We start from the raw sequence: 17,911 nt of genomic DNA, 5'->3' as shown, positions 1-17,911 counted from the left end.
GGGAGACAGATTCAGGATTAAATACTAAATTTATGGGCTAGAATATTAGTCCTAATTTAATCAGTAACATTTAAAAACAATAAACAGAAAGCCTTATATTTGTGTCCAAAAATTAATTTCAATAGTAAAACATAGGAGAGGCGTGGGTACGTTAAGATGGGAAAAATGAGAGTTTTAGCAGACCATAAACACAATCTGTTTCAATGTATGAGATGGCAGCCGAGAAGGCCAATCCTTTTTTTTTTTAAACTGCATTAAAACAGTCTCCAGAACCAAGAAGAGGTGAAGGTGCAAATGGTGCCCCTATACTGTGCCCTGACTTTATAACTGAACTTTTGAATGATAGACTAGTGTCCACAAGAGGGCAATCAAGATAATGAAGATCCACAATTATTGCCATGTGAAGAGCAATAGGTGTTCAGTCTGGAGAAGACAAGACATGGGGGGCATATAATAGCTGTCTTCAACTATTTGAAGGACTCCTATGTTGGGAGATGTTAAACTTGTTCACTTGGCAGAAGAAAGAAGAACTATAACCAAAGGGTCATGCAGTCACAGATTTCGATCTGGAAGGGACCCTAAATACTAGCTATTCAAACTTCTTTGTTTTATAGCCAAGTATAGTGGATAGAATATTGGTCTTGGAATCGGGAAGACCTGAGTACGAATCTTTCCTCAGATATCTACTAGCTACATGACCCTGGGAAAATAATTTATCTGTCTCAGCTCCAGTTTCATCATGTGTAAAATGAAGATAATAAGAACAACTACTCTTCCAGGACTACTGTGCGAGCAAATTAAAAAAAAATTGTATTATAACTCTTAACATGTTATATATTTGCTAGATATTTTACTACAGAAGAGAAAACTGAGACTCAAAGATGTGACTTGCCCAAAATCACCCAGTAAGTTTGTACAGAAGTATTTGAACATAGGTCTTCCTAACTCTAAATAATGTTCTCTACCCAATATGCCACACATTTATTATCTCTCTCTTCCACTGCTGATTGAACAAAAACAAAGACAAAGACAAAAACAAAAGGAAAGAATGAAACAAATATGCTTAGTCCAGCAAAACAAATTCTCATATAGGTCATCTCCAAAATTGAGTGTCTCCTGGATTTTAAGATCTTTACCTCTCTGGCAGTAGTCAGGTGGCATGATTTATTTTCATTCTCTTGGACTTGAGGTTTATTATTTTAATTGCCAGAGTCCTGAAGTCTTTCAAAGTAGCTTTTCTCTACAGTATTGTTATCATTGGGGAAATCATTTTCTTAATTCTGCTCGCTCCATTCTGCATTAGATCATAGAGGTCTTGTCAGTTTCCAAAGCTTTCATCTTTAAAAAAGTATTGATATACAGGCAGGAGACTTGTGTGTAGTCTATGAGCTATAGGCCCTTTTCACTGCTTCATCCTGACACATATTTCCCCATTTTTTTCATACTGTACTTTACCCAACTTTACCTTGAATAGTAAGTATGTTGAACAGCTTTGTAGGATCTTGTCCAGTTCTTTCTTCATAGAGTTTCTCTATTTGTTCACCACCTGCATAAGTTGTTGATTTTTTCTCTACAACTGTATTATTGGGAGTGAACTTGACAATGCTTATTAGTATAAACACTTTATGGCAAAATGACCAACTGCTTTAAAAAATGATACTTGCTGCCCTTTGTTGCACTTTGAAATCAAAATCACCAATTCGTTAAGATTCTTCCAGAAGGATAAACTGTTAATTGTGCTTCCATGTAGTTTCAATCTCTTTTTTTCCCTACAAATTGTGGTTCAAATATATTTCTATTTTTTTTAAATGTCCATTTTCCAACAGCTAGTAAGTTTTAATTAAGGCAAAATGCTAGACTTAAAACAAATAAATGTCTGGTCTTTAAATTAGAAAGGTCAACATGATAGTAATAAATAAATGGGATTTTTAGAGGGGAAGTCAATAATGATACCCTGATTCCAGTACTGATTCTTACCATTATCTGATAGCTTCTTTACCTACTGTCCTATATAGTGACTTTTGATGTTCAGAAAGATAACCCTAAGACCCTGAAAGGTTCTCAAACATTAGTGACCTTAAATATCCAAGTAGGTTCCCTAGACTAGTATTACTGAAAAACAGGAAAGTGAGTTCAAGAACTTTGGAAAGGTTTTCAGTTCCAAAGGTTAAAACACAAAGAGCTCTTTGAGCAACCTTCAATGATCCATGATAGTCCGTTGTAGAGAAATTTCTCATTGCAAGCCTCATATATGGAAGGGTTTTTGTGATTGAGATTAGAAAATTATATTTTCAGAATTTTCAAGTTCCTGACTACAACTCAATTATATTAGTTTACTGATGATGTCATTTTAAGAAGTCTCTCCCTTCCACCCTATCCTCCTCCCTCCCTATGTGTTTTTTAATACCAGTTGTCAATGTTCGATAACATCTCATATCACCAAGAAAGTATTTGAAAGGTCTTAAGTCCATTAATATTTGTACTCAGTCATTCACACTTGCCAACTCTTGAACATCAAGAATATATGATCTCTGTGCTTCTAGTATTTCTATATTGGGTATCAGGATGCTGATAATCACATAGACATATTAGATGTGAGCAGTACACTAGAATATATGAAAAATGTGGTTAAGTAGACTTATATCTTAACGTTATGGTAGCCTACAACTTTATTGATAATTTTGAATATTTTACATTGTATACTAAAGAGCCCATTATACTGTAAGGAAAGAAACATAACCTGATGGATGCTGAGTTTAGATTTCTAGATGTTTTGCAAAATCTATTCATTCAGAGTCTAGTGATCTGGACATTATAAACATACACAAAATGTTTTTTTTTACTACCATTGATACAAAGTTTTGCTAAGCAAATGTATCATTTGAATAAAATTATAGCAAGAATGTATAACTTTCTTTAATTACTATCTAATGGTTAAATTTACTCTAGTGGCACCTGTATGCATAGAAAAATAATAGGTTAATTATCAATGATTTCATTTGTCTCAGTAGAATCTGTACTACTTAATATATGGTTAACCATTAGTCTGTGTTAACATATATATCTGAAAGTAATACAACTGAATTTCTTTCTAAGGGAGTTTATAATTTAGATGTTTCACTAATTGAGACTAGTCTTTCAAAATGACTGATGGCTTATCATGCAGTGTTTGCATTACCCCAATTCAATATTAATATTACTTCATCCAAGTGAGCAAGAATTGGGAAGACAAATGAGGTAGAGATTTATAGGACTCTTTATGTAAAATACATCACCTTTCAACTACAAGGACATTCTAAAGCTCTGGTAATAAATAAGAACAAAAAAGTTCTTTTATTTCTGCACAGTGTCCTCCTACTCCCTTGGTCTCAACAATAAAGAAGCTATGACAGGCCAGAGCAATTTCATAATTATATTGAGGTCTTTTTGTTTTCCCTTTGTTCCCCATGTGATACTACAAATCTGAATGTTTTCAGAATCAAGAAGAGTTTGGGATTCTGGAATTGGCTGGTATTGCAAAGTTGTGAATTTTCTAGACCAAGTTAAATAAATCTCATTATCATTCTGTATTTTAGTCTGAAATCACTGTTTCCTCAATTGTTGTCTGAAGTATTGGAGGTTTTGAAGAAAGGATACCAGTAAACTGAGATCTTGAAATTCAATTATTTTCCTCATTGTATTACTATTATGGTAATTGTTTCTTTTCAAAAATTTGCAGGATAAGTTCATAGAGCTGGAAGGACTTTTAGAAATATAGTCCAATATTCTATTTGTACAGATGAAAAAACTGAGATAGAGAGAGAGAAGCGATTTGCCCAAATTCACTAATGCACTTTGGGACAGAGGTGGGATTTTAACCAAACAAGTTCTAACTTTCAAGTCAATGATCTTTAAGATTAACTGTGTGTACATATTTCTACGGAACAGAAACCAATACAAATCACTGGCCCATTTCAGCTTTCAGAGTGAGTGACTAGAAACGTATCCCCATTGCTATCAGTTCAACCTTGGGTAAAAGGTTATCAACATATATCTACGTCAACAGCTCTTTCAAAAGAATTAAGGATTTTTAAAAAATCCTTTCCTTTTTGTTACCGCCTAGATTTTGAACCTAACTGCTATCTGAAATGTCTTTCACTCTTCACTGTAAAATTTATTTTCATTTCATTCCTTGGAACCTGCTTCAAATTCACACCTTCTAGAACTATTCTGAGACTAACTTCAATCTCCATTGATTGTTACCTTCTGCATTCTTGTTTTCAGTTTGAACTGTTACATTTGTTCTTCATTCAACAAAAAATGTTAAGCACTTATTAGGGATAAAACACTTGCTAGTTTACTGGGAGGAATTTAAAGATAAGTGTAAAATGGAATTTTCATCTAAATAGAAGCAAACATCTACATAAAAAATACAAATAATCAGTTGCATGTATGTATCAGATGAGTATAACATGCTATAAAATTAGATGAAGTCAGTTCAAACTGGGTAATTAAAAAAAGATTTCCTGCAGGAGGTAGACTTTGAGCTAGGCCTTGAAGAAGAGGTAGTATAACAACAGGTAAGAATATGATTCTCAGAATCTCAGGAGATTCAGAAAGGCATTCTAGCACCATGGAACTGTACGAGCAAAAGTACAGGTAGAGAAAGCAAATGAAACATACAACTGTTTTCAAGTTGCTCCATGTGTCTAACTTTGGGGTCTCTGAAAAATACAGAGGCAGGAGGGCATTTTCCATTTATCCACCCCAACCTCATTAGTATTCTGTAAGTGAGGCAAGTAATGCTTGGCTGGGTAGTCTGGGGTTGGGGTGTTTTTTTTTTCTGTTGTTTGTTTTGTTTTCTCCTATTGCATTACAGAACAAAAATCTCCTTCCTATCCAAACTAGCATGGGCCCAGTTAGACAAGAAATAGGAGAGGTATAATTTGAACAGCCAAATTGCAAAGCGATTGGTCTGTGGTGATTCCTGGAGGGTCGTGTCTCACTAGCTGGTTTGCTTGCAGCTTATTCTGCTGCTGAGTATCAGGCCAGTACACTGTTCATGATTTTTTAAAGAGCCAATCTTTCTCTCTGGAAAAGTTTGATTGTGTAAAAGGGAGAGAGAAGAAGCAATAGATGAATAGACACCACCACCCCTCTCCCCCCCATCTGCAATATAGATATAAAAAACTAGGAATGTATTGGATCGTGGACTATATGTGTCAAAACTTTAAGGATTCTTTATTTCTCGGGTAGGGGTGGTTGTTCCCCTGATGCAAACAGCAACTCCTTCATACTTTTATAGATTTAAATGTATTGCTGTGGCTTAAAAGAATTTATCACCTGGTGTTGAGACCTCCTAATAAACCTTTCTGACTACAGCTAGCTTGGTACTCAAGTAATATACCTGTGGTTTTCCTGGAACTAATATTAAAAGATTTTCCAGCTCAGTAACACCTGCCAGAGCATAACCTTCAAAAAGACCCCAGGGTTTTCCACTTTACAGTAAGGCATATGGAGAAGGACTTTAGTGGAGGCCTAGATATATATTAAAGAATTATCATAGATGGATCTTTAGAGGTAGGGAAGAAGCATATTGCAGATCCATATCCTACTATCATCAAAGGCATAGATGTGAATATCAACCTACCTACCTTTTTCTTATTTATGATTATTTACTCTTTTAATTTTGTTGCTTTTAAATTTGTAAACACAAATTTTCTCACCTCCTGCCCCTTCCCACCTTTCCCATCCCAAGAGCACAGATTGCTACTTCCTCTCTCCTTCCTCTTCTGTGTTTGCACTGCCCTGGTGTGACCCACTGACCAAACAGAGTGAGGAATGAAGTGAAAGGAGGCGATGGTAGGAGGGAAGTGGGTCATGAGTGTAGCTGGGATTTAGGAAGCCCTTGAGCAGGGTTAGTGCCCAGCGCTATTGCAACAGATGACACTGTATGCCTTTCTCCTGCACCTTCCATCCAACAGGGGCCCCAAGCTCATTACCAAGGTACTTGCCCACTTGAAGCCCTGGTAAATCCTGGGCTCCCTCATCCCGCACTCCAGGACTAGGGAGCTTTTTTTCTTTTTTTCTTTTTCATTTGTTTTTTTTTTTTTGATGGGGTAGGGAGGGGGTGGAGATGGACAGGAGCCGGAAGGGTAGAGTCAGATGCCAGATAACTAAATGTCTGGTGGCAGACCGTGAGCTGCATGCATGGCTGAGGAGCTGGCCTCGTTCACCTGACACTTGGCTGGGCAGGGGCATGGTCCAAAAAGGGGACAGGGGTGAGAAAGAAGGGGAAAGTTCCCAAAGAAAACATCAGGAGAGTCACTGGTTTTCATGGCCCAGTAGAAACTCTTACCACTACGCTTCTGCTCATTCTTGGGACCATGAGCCACATCCTACCTCTCACCCACTCTGTGTATTTGTGCCCCTCCTCCTAATGCAAATGAAGGAATTTTATTACTTGAAGAATTAAAACAGCTCTCCCTCCCAGGTACCCAGGAACTCCACGGGACTGTTGGGGCAGAGCCAACCCCAGCCCATGGGGCAGTGAGCAATTGGGGTCCAAAAAGGACTTTCGAGGAGGAAGAGGGGGTAGTAATGAAGGAGAAGGAAGAGGAGACATTAGATGTCAAAGGAGTTCCCCCCTTATTCTTCTCCTGTACTCAATTCTCCCCACTCCCATTTTCGCCCTCCTCCTTTGCCCTTCTCTCTGGGAATCTCTTTGTATCTTGCCTCTGTGGGTCTCAGTGCCATCCTGCACAGCTCCTGCTTTGTGGCTACGGGGATCTACAGCGAAGCCTTGCCTACCACCCCTGCATCACTACTCTGCATTTGGAAAGGGGAGGGTGGAAGGGGTTCGGGTCCCAGAGGATGTCAAGAGAGGGGGAAGGGGTTCAGAGTGAATCTGGGAACTAACGAAGAGGAGACAAGGAGGGGAGGGGAACGAGGGATGTGTGTCCTAGCGGGGGTGCGTGTATGTGCGCGCGCGTGTGGATGTCTAGGACAAGTCCAGCTGAAGAACTTCCCTCTGCAACCTCCACTACTCTTCCCTCTCTCCCACCCATCCCTGCCCCCTTTAAGGTTTCAATCTCCCTCCCCCTTAGTCCCTTTATATCGCTACCCACCCATTCCACCCCCACCCGGGTAACTGCCATTCTCACCCTTGCCAGTCACACCGATGTAGGCACCGAAAGGCAAAATTAGTTAGAAATCCGGGCGAAAACGCAGTGGCTTTTTAAATTGCCTCTCCCTTTTCTGTATTTTCCTGCTATAAATAACCCCGAAAAGCCGTCCAGGCGCGTCACATGGTAAGAAGCCAGGACCCCAAAGCTCCTATTTCTAAGGGTATGGGGTAAAAGAAAAAGAAATAAATATCCTGCTAGAAGGAGGGAGAAAGAGAAATCTATCTTCACCCCTGCTCCTAGAAACTATCATTTTTTCCTCCTCTCTTCTTTTTGCCTGAGAAATCTAGCCGGTTTCCCAGAGTCCGCCCTCTTCGCTTTCTCCTACCCTTTTTCTACTACCTTCTTCTTCCCTCCCTCCTTTCTCCTCCGCCCTTATCCCACCCCCTAGGTACCCCTCATTCGTCAGGTAGGGGAAGCTGTTTCCAGAAGAAAAAAAAAGTTGAAACTCTCTTCCCGCCCTCCTGCAACACCCTCCCCCCTCCCTGTTCTGCCAAGCCTTATGTAGGCACTGCACCCCCTGGCTCAAAGATTCCCCTGTCCTCTCTTTTCACTCTCCCCACAACAGCTCTTCCCTCCTTTCCTAATCCTGTTCTGCACATTAAAAAAAAAAAAAGAAAAGAAAAGAAAGAAAGAGAAAGAAAAAAACCCGCAGCCTCATAGGCAAGATGAAAAACTGCCTTATCCCGTAACTCCCGAAACTCACCAGACGTTGTAGTTTAAATTACCCTAATCCGAGGACAACAATCAAAATTTACTCTTGATTCTCCAGTGGTGTGACTTTTTAAAAAATATAATACATTTCCTTCTTCCCCTTTAATTCTTTTTTTTTTTTTTAACAAGGAAATTTGCTCCATCTCCAGCAGCCACCGCTGCTCCTTTGATGTTTTGGTACGCCGTGCGCATGCGCCTCACATTAGAATTACTGCACTGGCCAGAATAAGTTGGATCTCTTCTTCTCTTCAGTGAAACCTTAAATCATATCAAAAGCTAAAGGGATGTGGAGAGTCCGGAAAAAGGGCTACTTTGGGATTTGGACATTCCTTTTAATAATAGCTGTGGTCTGTGCACAGAGGTAAGTGATCCCTTTCTTTTTACCTCTTCACTTTGTCTATGCCAGTTAATAGGAATATGTAGTGTGGATCTGATCTTGAGAAACCTGTGCATGGTGGCTTATCTATTTCCTCTTATTGTTGTTTTCTAGTGCCAATGACCCTAGCAATATGTCACTGGTTAAAGAGACGGTGGATAGACTGCTGAAAGGCTATGACATTCGTCTAAGGCCAGATTTTGGAGGTAATTCAGTTGTCTTGCAAATAAGATATTTTAGCTGCTATTCCCAAGCTCTTTCTGCAGTTTTGCTTTTCTTCTCTCTCTCTGAATATCGCTTTTTTATTTTGTTGGGGTTTTTTTGGTTGCTTGCTGTTCTCTGTGTCACTATATTTTCAGTCTGGTCCAAAGTTCCGTAATTTCCTTAGCACAGGACAGTCTTGCTGTGATCCTTGAATACTACTGAATTTTTGTAACTGGTCACTCTTGGTTATTTTTCCCCTTATCCGATTTCATATACTAGTATTTATTGCATTATTAACATGTAAGTCTTGTAAGTTTGGTTTGTTTGGGTGCAAAGTATAAATATGTCCTGGGATACAGTAAGCATTCTTGAGGGCAAGATGTGCTGACAAATGATTAGAAGATGGTATTTAACCCCCTGTGCCTGCCTACTTTTGAAGAGTTTTACTTGCCCATTTCTTTAGGCATTGATCTTTCTATTTTTATCCTTAAAGCCTGACTTACTCATTTTACCGTCCCTTCAACCTTTTCTCCCAGTCCAGTGAGCAGCCCCTTCCCCCCAAAAAAAACCAAACCCAAACACAAAACCTCTGTAGCCATCATCTTGGTACCTAAAGGAAAGGTGCAAACTCAGCATTGCTTCTGACTTGTATAGGACAGAAACAGTTAAAACATGCTTGGAGGGGGAGAGGGGAGAGAGGGAAAGAAAGAGGAGGAGGAAGAAGTGGTGGTAATGGTGATTTTCAAGACAATATATTAACCAACTGGTTTAGACAGCTTGTGTGTGTATGTATTCATATCCTGGTGTGACCACACGTGTAGACATATCTGGAACCTGTCACCCATTCCTAACACGTGTGTGCCTGTTATATAAAGAATTCCTAGAGGGAAGCCCCCAAGGCTCAGGCAACTGAAGAATCTTCACTGTTACAAATTAACATGGAGGACTCAGGGATAGAGATTTGGGGGTTGGGAAGGGAAAAGAGGGAGAGGATTGTGCTGAGACCATGGAGTGAAGAGATAACTTCCTAAGAATGAATTAAGTTCTTAGAGATCACAGTACTTGCCATCTCCTTGGTTTTCAGGTCCTCCTGTGGCTGTGGGCATGAATATAGATATAGCCAGCATAGATATGGTATCAGAAGTCAATATGGTGAGTATTTAGTTTTGTCTGTCTTCTTTCTCCCTCCGGAAGCCTCTGATGTTACTGATTACCTGGGGGTGGGGAAACGGATGGGAGGGGGATGCGCTGTGGGGGAAACAAGGAGGAAGTCAGATTTCTCCTTGGAACCCTCTGTGCAGAAGATGAAAACTCCCAGGTAAAAGAGTCAGCTCTCTTTTACCACATCTCCCTCCCCCCCTTTCTGGATGAAGCTTCTTTTAAAGCTATACCAGACAATTGTTATAAAGGAGAGTGAAAACACACACGCAGAAAACATATGCACAGCCACCCATACAAAACGCACATGTTGTTCTCCAGCGGCTTGGCTACCTGGGATTCAGGGGAAGATGTTCTCAAAGTCTCTCTTGGCGTTGGGGAGGAGGGTGGCGTTTAACAAAAATAAACCTCAAACCAAACCGTGCAACAAATTTGAATTCCTCGGGATCCTAACGCTCTTAGACACAGGAATGCCTCCTGGTACCATTTCCTTACACTTTGATTTCCTGTGATGCCTGCTCTGCGACTTCCACACACACCCCACCCCCATAATCATCAAGCCTGAGTATCCTCAGTGTCAAGCACTGAACTATATGCCTTCCCCATTTATTTCTGCATCATGACTCACCTCCGAAGCTCGTAGATTTATTGAGTGTCGTACTATTTAGTAGATACCCCTTTAGACATACAGGAAGCTCCATTGAAAGCCTTGGCACTCTAGACCCAAGGAGCCCTGTTGGGGTTTTTTGCTTCGTGCAAGAGTGCCCCCTGCTGTCCACGATGGAATACTGCTGCCATGTATTATAAATAACATTGTCCCAGATCTAAGATGCGAGGGGGGCGGGTGCTGGCGGGGGGGGGGGGGAAGAGGGGAGAGGGAGGGGAAGGTTTGATTTCCTTTTGTGGTTCCTTACTCTGGAAAGTCACAGGTATTTCAGCTATGGAAGCCACATTTAAATGCTATATACTTAAATTAGTCCCATTCCCAAAAGCCCACCTAGAAATTGAGCTTTATGACATGGAAGGATTTCGTGGGCAGAATAGAGGTGGCTGAAAGAGCGTATGATCCTTGTTTCCAATTTGGTTTAACCACACAAACAACAAGAAGACTTGGAATGCTTAATTATTTTATTAATATCAACCAGTTGAGCCGAAGACTTTGGCATCAGGCAGTCTTCTACCCCTAAGAAAATAACAACAACAAAAATAGCTGGCATTTACATAGAATTTTGTGGTTTCCAAGTATGCTGTCACATATTGTATAATTTAAAAGACCTATGTTCTTGTGAACTCAAAATATAGTAAATCACCTCTTCTCCAAGCAAGAAAGCATATAAGCAGGCAACTGGGGGGGGGGGGAATCAGGAAAGATCCAGAATTTATCTTACACACAGTATTATAATTATAAGTGATACTGATAAACAGAATACCTTCTGAATCATGAAGGGAAAATGAAATGATCATTGCAGTTGTTAAGCAGTGCAGTTAATTGTACATTAATTCTATTAAAATTGATAATCCTTATATGCCAACTCTCAACTAAACAGACCATTTGTTTAAACAGAATAACAGGTTCCTCAGACATTCTGGAGTTTGCTGAATGTGGGCAGAAAAGTCAAATTTCCCTAGGGAACAGAATTTATTTCCTATGGGAATTCTTTAGTTTAAAAAAAATTCTACTTTAGATTTCACTGAACAAATAAAACTTTTCTAGTGTGGGTGTTCCCTCAGGCTGAACAACTTTAAGTCATAAGCTATTAGGTGATCAGGATTACTCAGATGGAAGTGACATGAGAAAGAGGTGTGTTTATATATATTTGTGTGTGTGCGTGTATATATGCATATGACTACATATATGACATGTATGTATGCACACAGGTGTGTGTGCTCACACAGACACGTAGCTGAAGTCAGAGTAGTATTTCAGAACTTCTTAAAGTTTAAGATTTTTTTTTCAATTTTGCATTACAAGAACTTACAAAATTCCAGATAGATCTTTGAATGATTTTGAACTAAACTGAGGCAACAATAAGGGATTATAACAGAACCCCAATGAAAAATACACTGACTTTAATGTAGAATATAGAGTATCCAAATTTTTAGTTTTAATTTATTTCACTTCACTTTATATTCATCTATCTGGTGAATTTGTGGTGGCCACAATACAGAGATATTCTAGTTAAAATTTGCAGACAGCTAAGGTGAGATGTCTTTTCTTGACCTATTTACTGCGGCTAAAAAATCATGGGGTTTTAAAGGTGTGAGAATAATCATCAGCTTGTAAATGGGACAATATTTATTACTTTAAAAAGTGTTAGGCTAGTGATTTTTCTTGTTCTGAGGTTGATATTATACTACTGTCAAGAAGAAATTAACATCTAATTTTGGTTGGTGATTTAGTAGCCAAAAATTGACTGCTGCATTCAAAAATTACCTTTGGTGGTTGTTGTTTACTTGTGTCTGACTCTTTGTGACCTCATTTGGGATCTTTTTGGCAAAGATACTAGAGTGGTTTGCCATGTTCTTCTCCAGCTCATTTTACAGATGAGGAAACTGAGGCAAACAGGGTTAAATGACTTGCACAGGGTTACACAGCTAGTAGATGTCTGAATCCATACTTGAACTCAGGAAGATTACTCTTCCTGACTTCAGGCCTAGCCCTTTGTCCCTGAGCTGATCAACTTTGGAGTGTTTCTTAATTACAAAACAATAGAATAATAATCCCTCCCATCCTGCTCTGATAAGGGGTATCTTTGAAATGAAGGGAGAGTATTTTTTCTTGAATTGGGAAAGTATTTGTGTTATTCTTTTCTGAATCTAAAGTGTTCTGGATCACATTATTTGATTAATTTCTCAAAGAATGGCTCATTAGTCCTTCAAGAAAGATCTCCTAAATAGAGCTGGGATGCATTCTCCTTTCAAGGCTGTAACTTTTGGTTACTGCTCCTGTCTCCTTATGAACCATCTTAAATATCAACAATTGAAAATCATGAACATTAAATAATTTTAATTTGCCTTGAATTACCTGTTTGAAAAAAAGAAATTGTGTGTCATAAAATGTGGTAGAAAAGGCCCTGGATTAGGATGTTAGAGACCTGACTTCTATGTTGAGCTTTACCTATAGTTCATCATATATAACTTTGGGCAAGGCAGGTTTCCCATCTGGCCCTCAGTTTCCTCACCTACTGTATTGGACAAACCCTCCTTGATTCCTCCTCGGATTTGAACATTTTATGGTTCTGAAGTGCTGGGTATCTATCGACTAGTGATTATCTTTGGTTTCAGTATTACAGAATCTTTGTCTTCCCTGAAAACTACGAGTAAACTCGACAGAAGGGGCCAATTTTTTAAATGGCTGACACTTAAAGATGTTCACTTTAGAAGGTGCTTATGCTCTTAGTGTGATGCGTCTCAGCCAAGTGGCAGCCTAATGGAGGATTTTTTGAAGAATATTGTATTAGTCTCAATATATTCCTGTGTGAACACTTGGCTTTGAAGTAAGACAATTTTTAGATAGCTTGGCTAAATTAGCAATTTTTATTTTGTTGGACTACTTTGAGGAAAAGTTCATTTTACCAACCACAATTGGCTAGAAGGATTAGGCACTGAAATGACATCTGTCTTGCGTCTCTGAGTGATTTAAAGTTGATTCTTCACCACCTTGAAACAAACAAATAACAACAACAAAACTGCCAAACAAAAATGAAACCAGTTTTCAATTTCAAGGAAAGATTTCTAATAAAGAGAAAAACAAATGACCGTTTTTACTGAACTGAGAGAAAAGGAAAATAAATGATCTACTTCATTTCTGGGAAAAGTAAGAGAAACCACTGGGCTTCATATTGTCAAAGAGAATGCGTGCATCTATTGATCATTCCTCAGCTATAATATCTCTAAGGTTGTTCATAAGGGGTGAATTAGGCTGTGTGAACAATGAATTTTAATAAATGCCAGTTGAGAGGTCAGGTTGACTTACCAAACAACATCAGCCAGAATCATGAAGTGAAATGGCAGAATTCCAATGTCGCTGTTGTACAAACCAATTTTCTTGCCCTCCTTCAAGAAGATATTTGTAAGGAAGGCTAGACATTGGCACTCTAAGAGAATTATCAGATAGAGAGTTTCATTCTTTAGAAAAAATTTTGCACAAGAGTTTATCAGACACTTCATGATGTTGATAAATACTTGTGTAGTTCTACCTTGTTTTTCTTATGTAGTCTACTATATGGTATTTTACTATGAGTCAGAGGAACAAAGAAAGGCAACCTCTGCCTTTATTATTATTACTAACCTTTGTAGTAGTAGTAATAATGCTAGTAGTAGTAATAATGCTAGTAGTAGTAGTAGTAGTAGTAGTAGTAGTAGTAGTAGTAGAAGTAGTAGTAGTAGTAGTAGTAGTAGAAGTAGTAGTAGTAGTAGTAGTAGTAGTGGTAGTAGTCGTCGTCATCGGAACAGAGGTCTGAGGTTTCATAGAATTTCAGATTAGGAAGAATTTAAAAGCCATCTAGTCCAATCCAAAAATGAACAAAACTTTTTTCTACAACTTCCCCCATAAGTGCTATCCAACTTTGCACTGAAGAGTTTAGGTAATGGGGATTAGTGAGGGTTTTCGCAAAGTGGGTAGAATGTTAGGTCTAGACCATGGAAAGCATGAATTCAAATCTTTCCTTAGATGCTCACTAGCTATATGAACTTGGGCAAGTCACTTAGCCTCTGTCTTCCTCAGTTTCTTCATCTGTATAATTGGTTTAGTAACAGTACCTACCTCTTAGTGTTTTTGTGAGTAACAAATGAGATAACGTTTGTAAAACACTTTACAAAACTTTAAGCACTATATAAATGCTGGCTATTTATTATTATTATTATTATTATTATTATTGTTGTTATTAATTATCCCCAAAAACTTGCTCAAGTTTGTTTGAAATGCAAATCAGATTAAAGGGGAAATGATAAAGTTTCAAAAGATGTAGCAAAGCTGCAAAACTAGAGAAAGATAACTGGAGCTTTATTCTAGGATGCTGAATTTTAGAGGCTGCTTGCTGATAGCACTTCTACTTCTTTAGTAGGTAGAAATAACTGCACTTAACACCTAGTTAACATGGCTATTTAGTTAAAATAGAAAATTACTTAGTGACATGCTTCCTCATGTACCCAGGTGATCTCAGCTCTGGCCTAAATCCTTTCTATTCCCTCCCTACCTCATCAGCACCCTCATCTATCCCTGGGTCTTTGCCCATTAAGGGCCTTCAGCATTCCAAAATCTTTGTTTCCCTTCAACAGGGAAGCTAGAGGAATCTGGCCTCTTTCCATGGACACTTGTGTTTCAAGATCCAAGGTCTCTTCTTCTACTCCCTGCTTAACTGATTTTATTTTTTAAAGTAATTTGAGGGAATCTTGCTTGCCTCTTCATGTACCAGAATTCCTACTTATGGCTCTGAGAGGCAATGATGCAAATCAGAGTTACGATGGCAAAACAAGTTTTGTTATAAATAATACATAAGAATCAAAACAGTAATTTTCTCCTCTTTTTCTCCTGCTAGAAGAGCTGCTTAAAATTAACTTTAGAATTCTTAATAACAGTATTAAACATATCAAAAATCAAAGCTACCACCAAAAATGAAAAATGTTTTTTAAATACACATGGAAATATATACACACATACACCCATAATACAATAAATACTAGTGTCATTGTAGAGGAGTCTTGAAGAGTTTTGTTACATAATACCTTATTTCCAAGTATCAAGATACTTCAAAAGAAAAAAAAATTAAAAAAAGAAAAAAAAATCATCCCTATGGGTACTTCCTCTTTCACTATTGCAGAATCTTTCGTCTTTTGAATTGCTTTAAGTATAAGGTTCATTGCTTGGTGGTCAATTCTTCCCTTATCTTTGCTGGCTAAAATCCTTTCACTAAAGCCTAATTTAAGTGTTACTTCCTGCTGAATGAAACGTGCTCTGATGTGTTTTCCTAATCTTATATCCTCTCAATCCTTATCCTTTTTGTTCTCCTTCATTATGTGGCAGTATTATCAACCTTCCTCTCCGATATACTCTCCTTTCTTTCTCTCTTTTTTGTGTTGATGCTCTTTCTTTTTTCTTCACCTACCTGTCTGTTCACTCCTCAGTCTCCTTTGAAGGATCGTCATCCATACACCAGCCCCTTTCTGTGGGTGAAACTTAAAACTCTGTCTCGGTTTTCTCTTCTCTTTGTCTCTATACTGTCACAGTGATACCACCAACCTCCATGGGTTTAATTATCATTTCTATGCAGACTACTCTTAGATCTGTATATCTATCTATAATCTCTCTTTTGAACTCACCAACACTGGACATTTCCTACAGGCATCTAAAAGTCATTATGTGTCAAAGATAACTTTTTTTCCCTTCCAGAACATATCCCTCTTCCAGATTTCACCATTTCTTGCAAGGGCACCATGATCCTTCTGATTACTTAGGTTGCAACCTCAGAGTCAGCCTTAGTGGCTCTCTCATTTGGTTCCACGCATCCATTCAGTTGCCAAATTTTGTCAGTTCATTCTTTGCCCCTCTTGCATTCATGCCCTTGTCTCTATTCATACACCACCACCACTAGTTCAGACTGTCATAAGTGCCTTCTCTTTCTAATCTACACGCCACTCAAACTGCCAAAGTAATTTTCCTGAAGCATAAGTCTGACATACGACTCTTCTGTTCAGTAAAGTCCAGTGTCTTCTTATTACTTGTAGTATCACTATCTGACATTCACAATCCTTCCTTTCCCATCTTTCATTTAAAGTCCTTCCACTTTACCTTTTTAGTCTTGATGTCAATTACTGCCCTTTACATGCACATTATACAGTCAACCGAACTGACCTTCTGTCATGTTGGTCCTCTCACATGACCTTCTTCCATCTCTGCTTTTGCACAGTCTGTCCATGCCTGGAATACACTTCTTCCTTGCATTTGTCTGTTTGAATTTCTAATTTCTTTCAAAGCTCAGCTCGAAAACAACTTTCTCTTGATCTTATGATTCTGTGAGCCTTCGATCCTATGATTCTGTGGATTTCAATTATCCGTATGTTCCCTGGACCTACTTTAGGAGGGTTATTATTTGTTTGTTTTTTCATTCAAGAATGGGAGCAGGCATAAAGGAGCTTTGTCAAACAAAACTTCAAATACTCAGGTTGGTTCTTTGTACTCATCCCTGAAGACTTCGATTGGGCTTTCTAGTCTGTGCATCTATAGACATCCACTCGTACATGTTTCTGTCACCTGCTATTTATTTCTGTTCAAGCTACACCTTCTCTATAAAACCTTCCTTAATTTCCCATTCAACAGTGATATTGCTCACTTTCATTTGAATTCCTGTCAAATTTATTGTCCCAAGTTCTAGTTTGACACATCACATGATATAGTAGAAATGTGTTGTATCTAGAATCATATAACCTGGATTTGACTCTTACCTGTAGTATTTACTACCTCGGGACTTGAAGGCAACTCTAGGTCTCAGTTTCTTCATTGTAGATTGAAAGGATTGGACTAAATGACTCTTGATGCCCTTTTTAGTCCTAAATCCATGGTCTTATGATTGTGTATCAGTCATATTCTGACTTGAGTTGTTAGATTTTATTTTTCAGCATGAATCTTCACTCTCCAGAGATAATAAAATCCTTGAGAGGGAAGAGAAATGGCTTATATTCTTTGTATTCCTCCATATCACCAATGCCTTGTACATGGTAAGGACTTAAAAAAATCACTTTTAGTTGATCAGTAACTGAATTTTAGAGTCAAATAGCTCAAGAAATTTGCTTATTTTAATGTATCTTCATGCCAAAGATGATGGAGAGGTACAGACTCTGATTGACTTCAGTTACGGACAATTATTCTTTTCTCAGTTCCCTCATGGGTTTCTTTGGCTGCCAAGTTATTCCTAATATTGTGCCTAGGCTTGCTGGCCCTTTTTGCTCTTGACTTTTTCTCTCTTTTTCTTTTACCCTTAGCAAAGTTTATTTGCTTTTGGGGGCAAATATAATTTTTAATTATGTTAATTCGTTTTTGCTTATATGGTTTTCTTATCACTTTATAAACATAACTATTTAAAAAGTTGTGGGATAGTAAAGGAATTGTACAGACCACTTGAAAAAAAGTTTTTGTTAGAGAGACTTTTTTAACCTCCCTCTAAAGTTTTCTATTGTTTGTAGAATAAGTGATAAAAAAAAATGAATTACTCAGCTTGGCATTTAAAGCTCTTCTCATTCTAGCTTATTTGATATTAGGGTTGAGGGAGAGGAACAGGAGAGAGGGAAAGGAGAGACA

At 38.3% G+C, this 17,911-nt stretch overlaps 1 protein-coding gene across 2 annotated transcripts in view; it reads left to right on the top strand.

Annotated features, from left to right (window-relative positions):
* The first annotated feature begins 7,698 nt into the window (after positions 1-7,698).
* The window catches only part of GABRB2 (gamma-aminobutyric acid type A receptor subunit beta2), a 261,118-nt gene continuing 250,905 nt past the window's right edge, over positions 7,699-17,911 (top strand). Inside the window, exons 1-3 of one of the 2 annotated variants that reach the window (XM_020992408.2) lie at positions 7,699-8,238; positions 8,368-8,459; positions 9,542-9,609. In XM_020992408.2, coding sequence (XP_020848067.1) covers positions 8,162-8,238; positions 8,368-8,459; positions 9,542-9,609 — 237 coding nt within the window. In that variant the 5' untranslated portion in view covers positions 7,699-8,161. The remainder of the gene's footprint in view (positions 8,239-8,367; positions 8,460-9,541; positions 9,610-17,911) is intronic. The other variant, XM_020992409.2, reaches the window with a different exon arrangement.

The sequence above is a fragment of the Phascolarctos cinereus genome, unplaced genomic scaffold, assembly GCF_003287225.1.
Source record: "Phascolarctos cinereus isolate Bilbo 61053 unplaced genomic scaffold, phaCin_HiC Scaffold_2;HRSCAF=192, whole genome shotgun sequence".
NCBI lineage: Eukaryota > Metazoa > Chordata > Mammalia > Diprotodontia > Phascolarctidae > Phascolarctos > Phascolarctos cinereus.
Note: the sequence above shows the minus strand (reverse complement) of the source record. Positions and strands in the feature narration are given on the sequence as shown.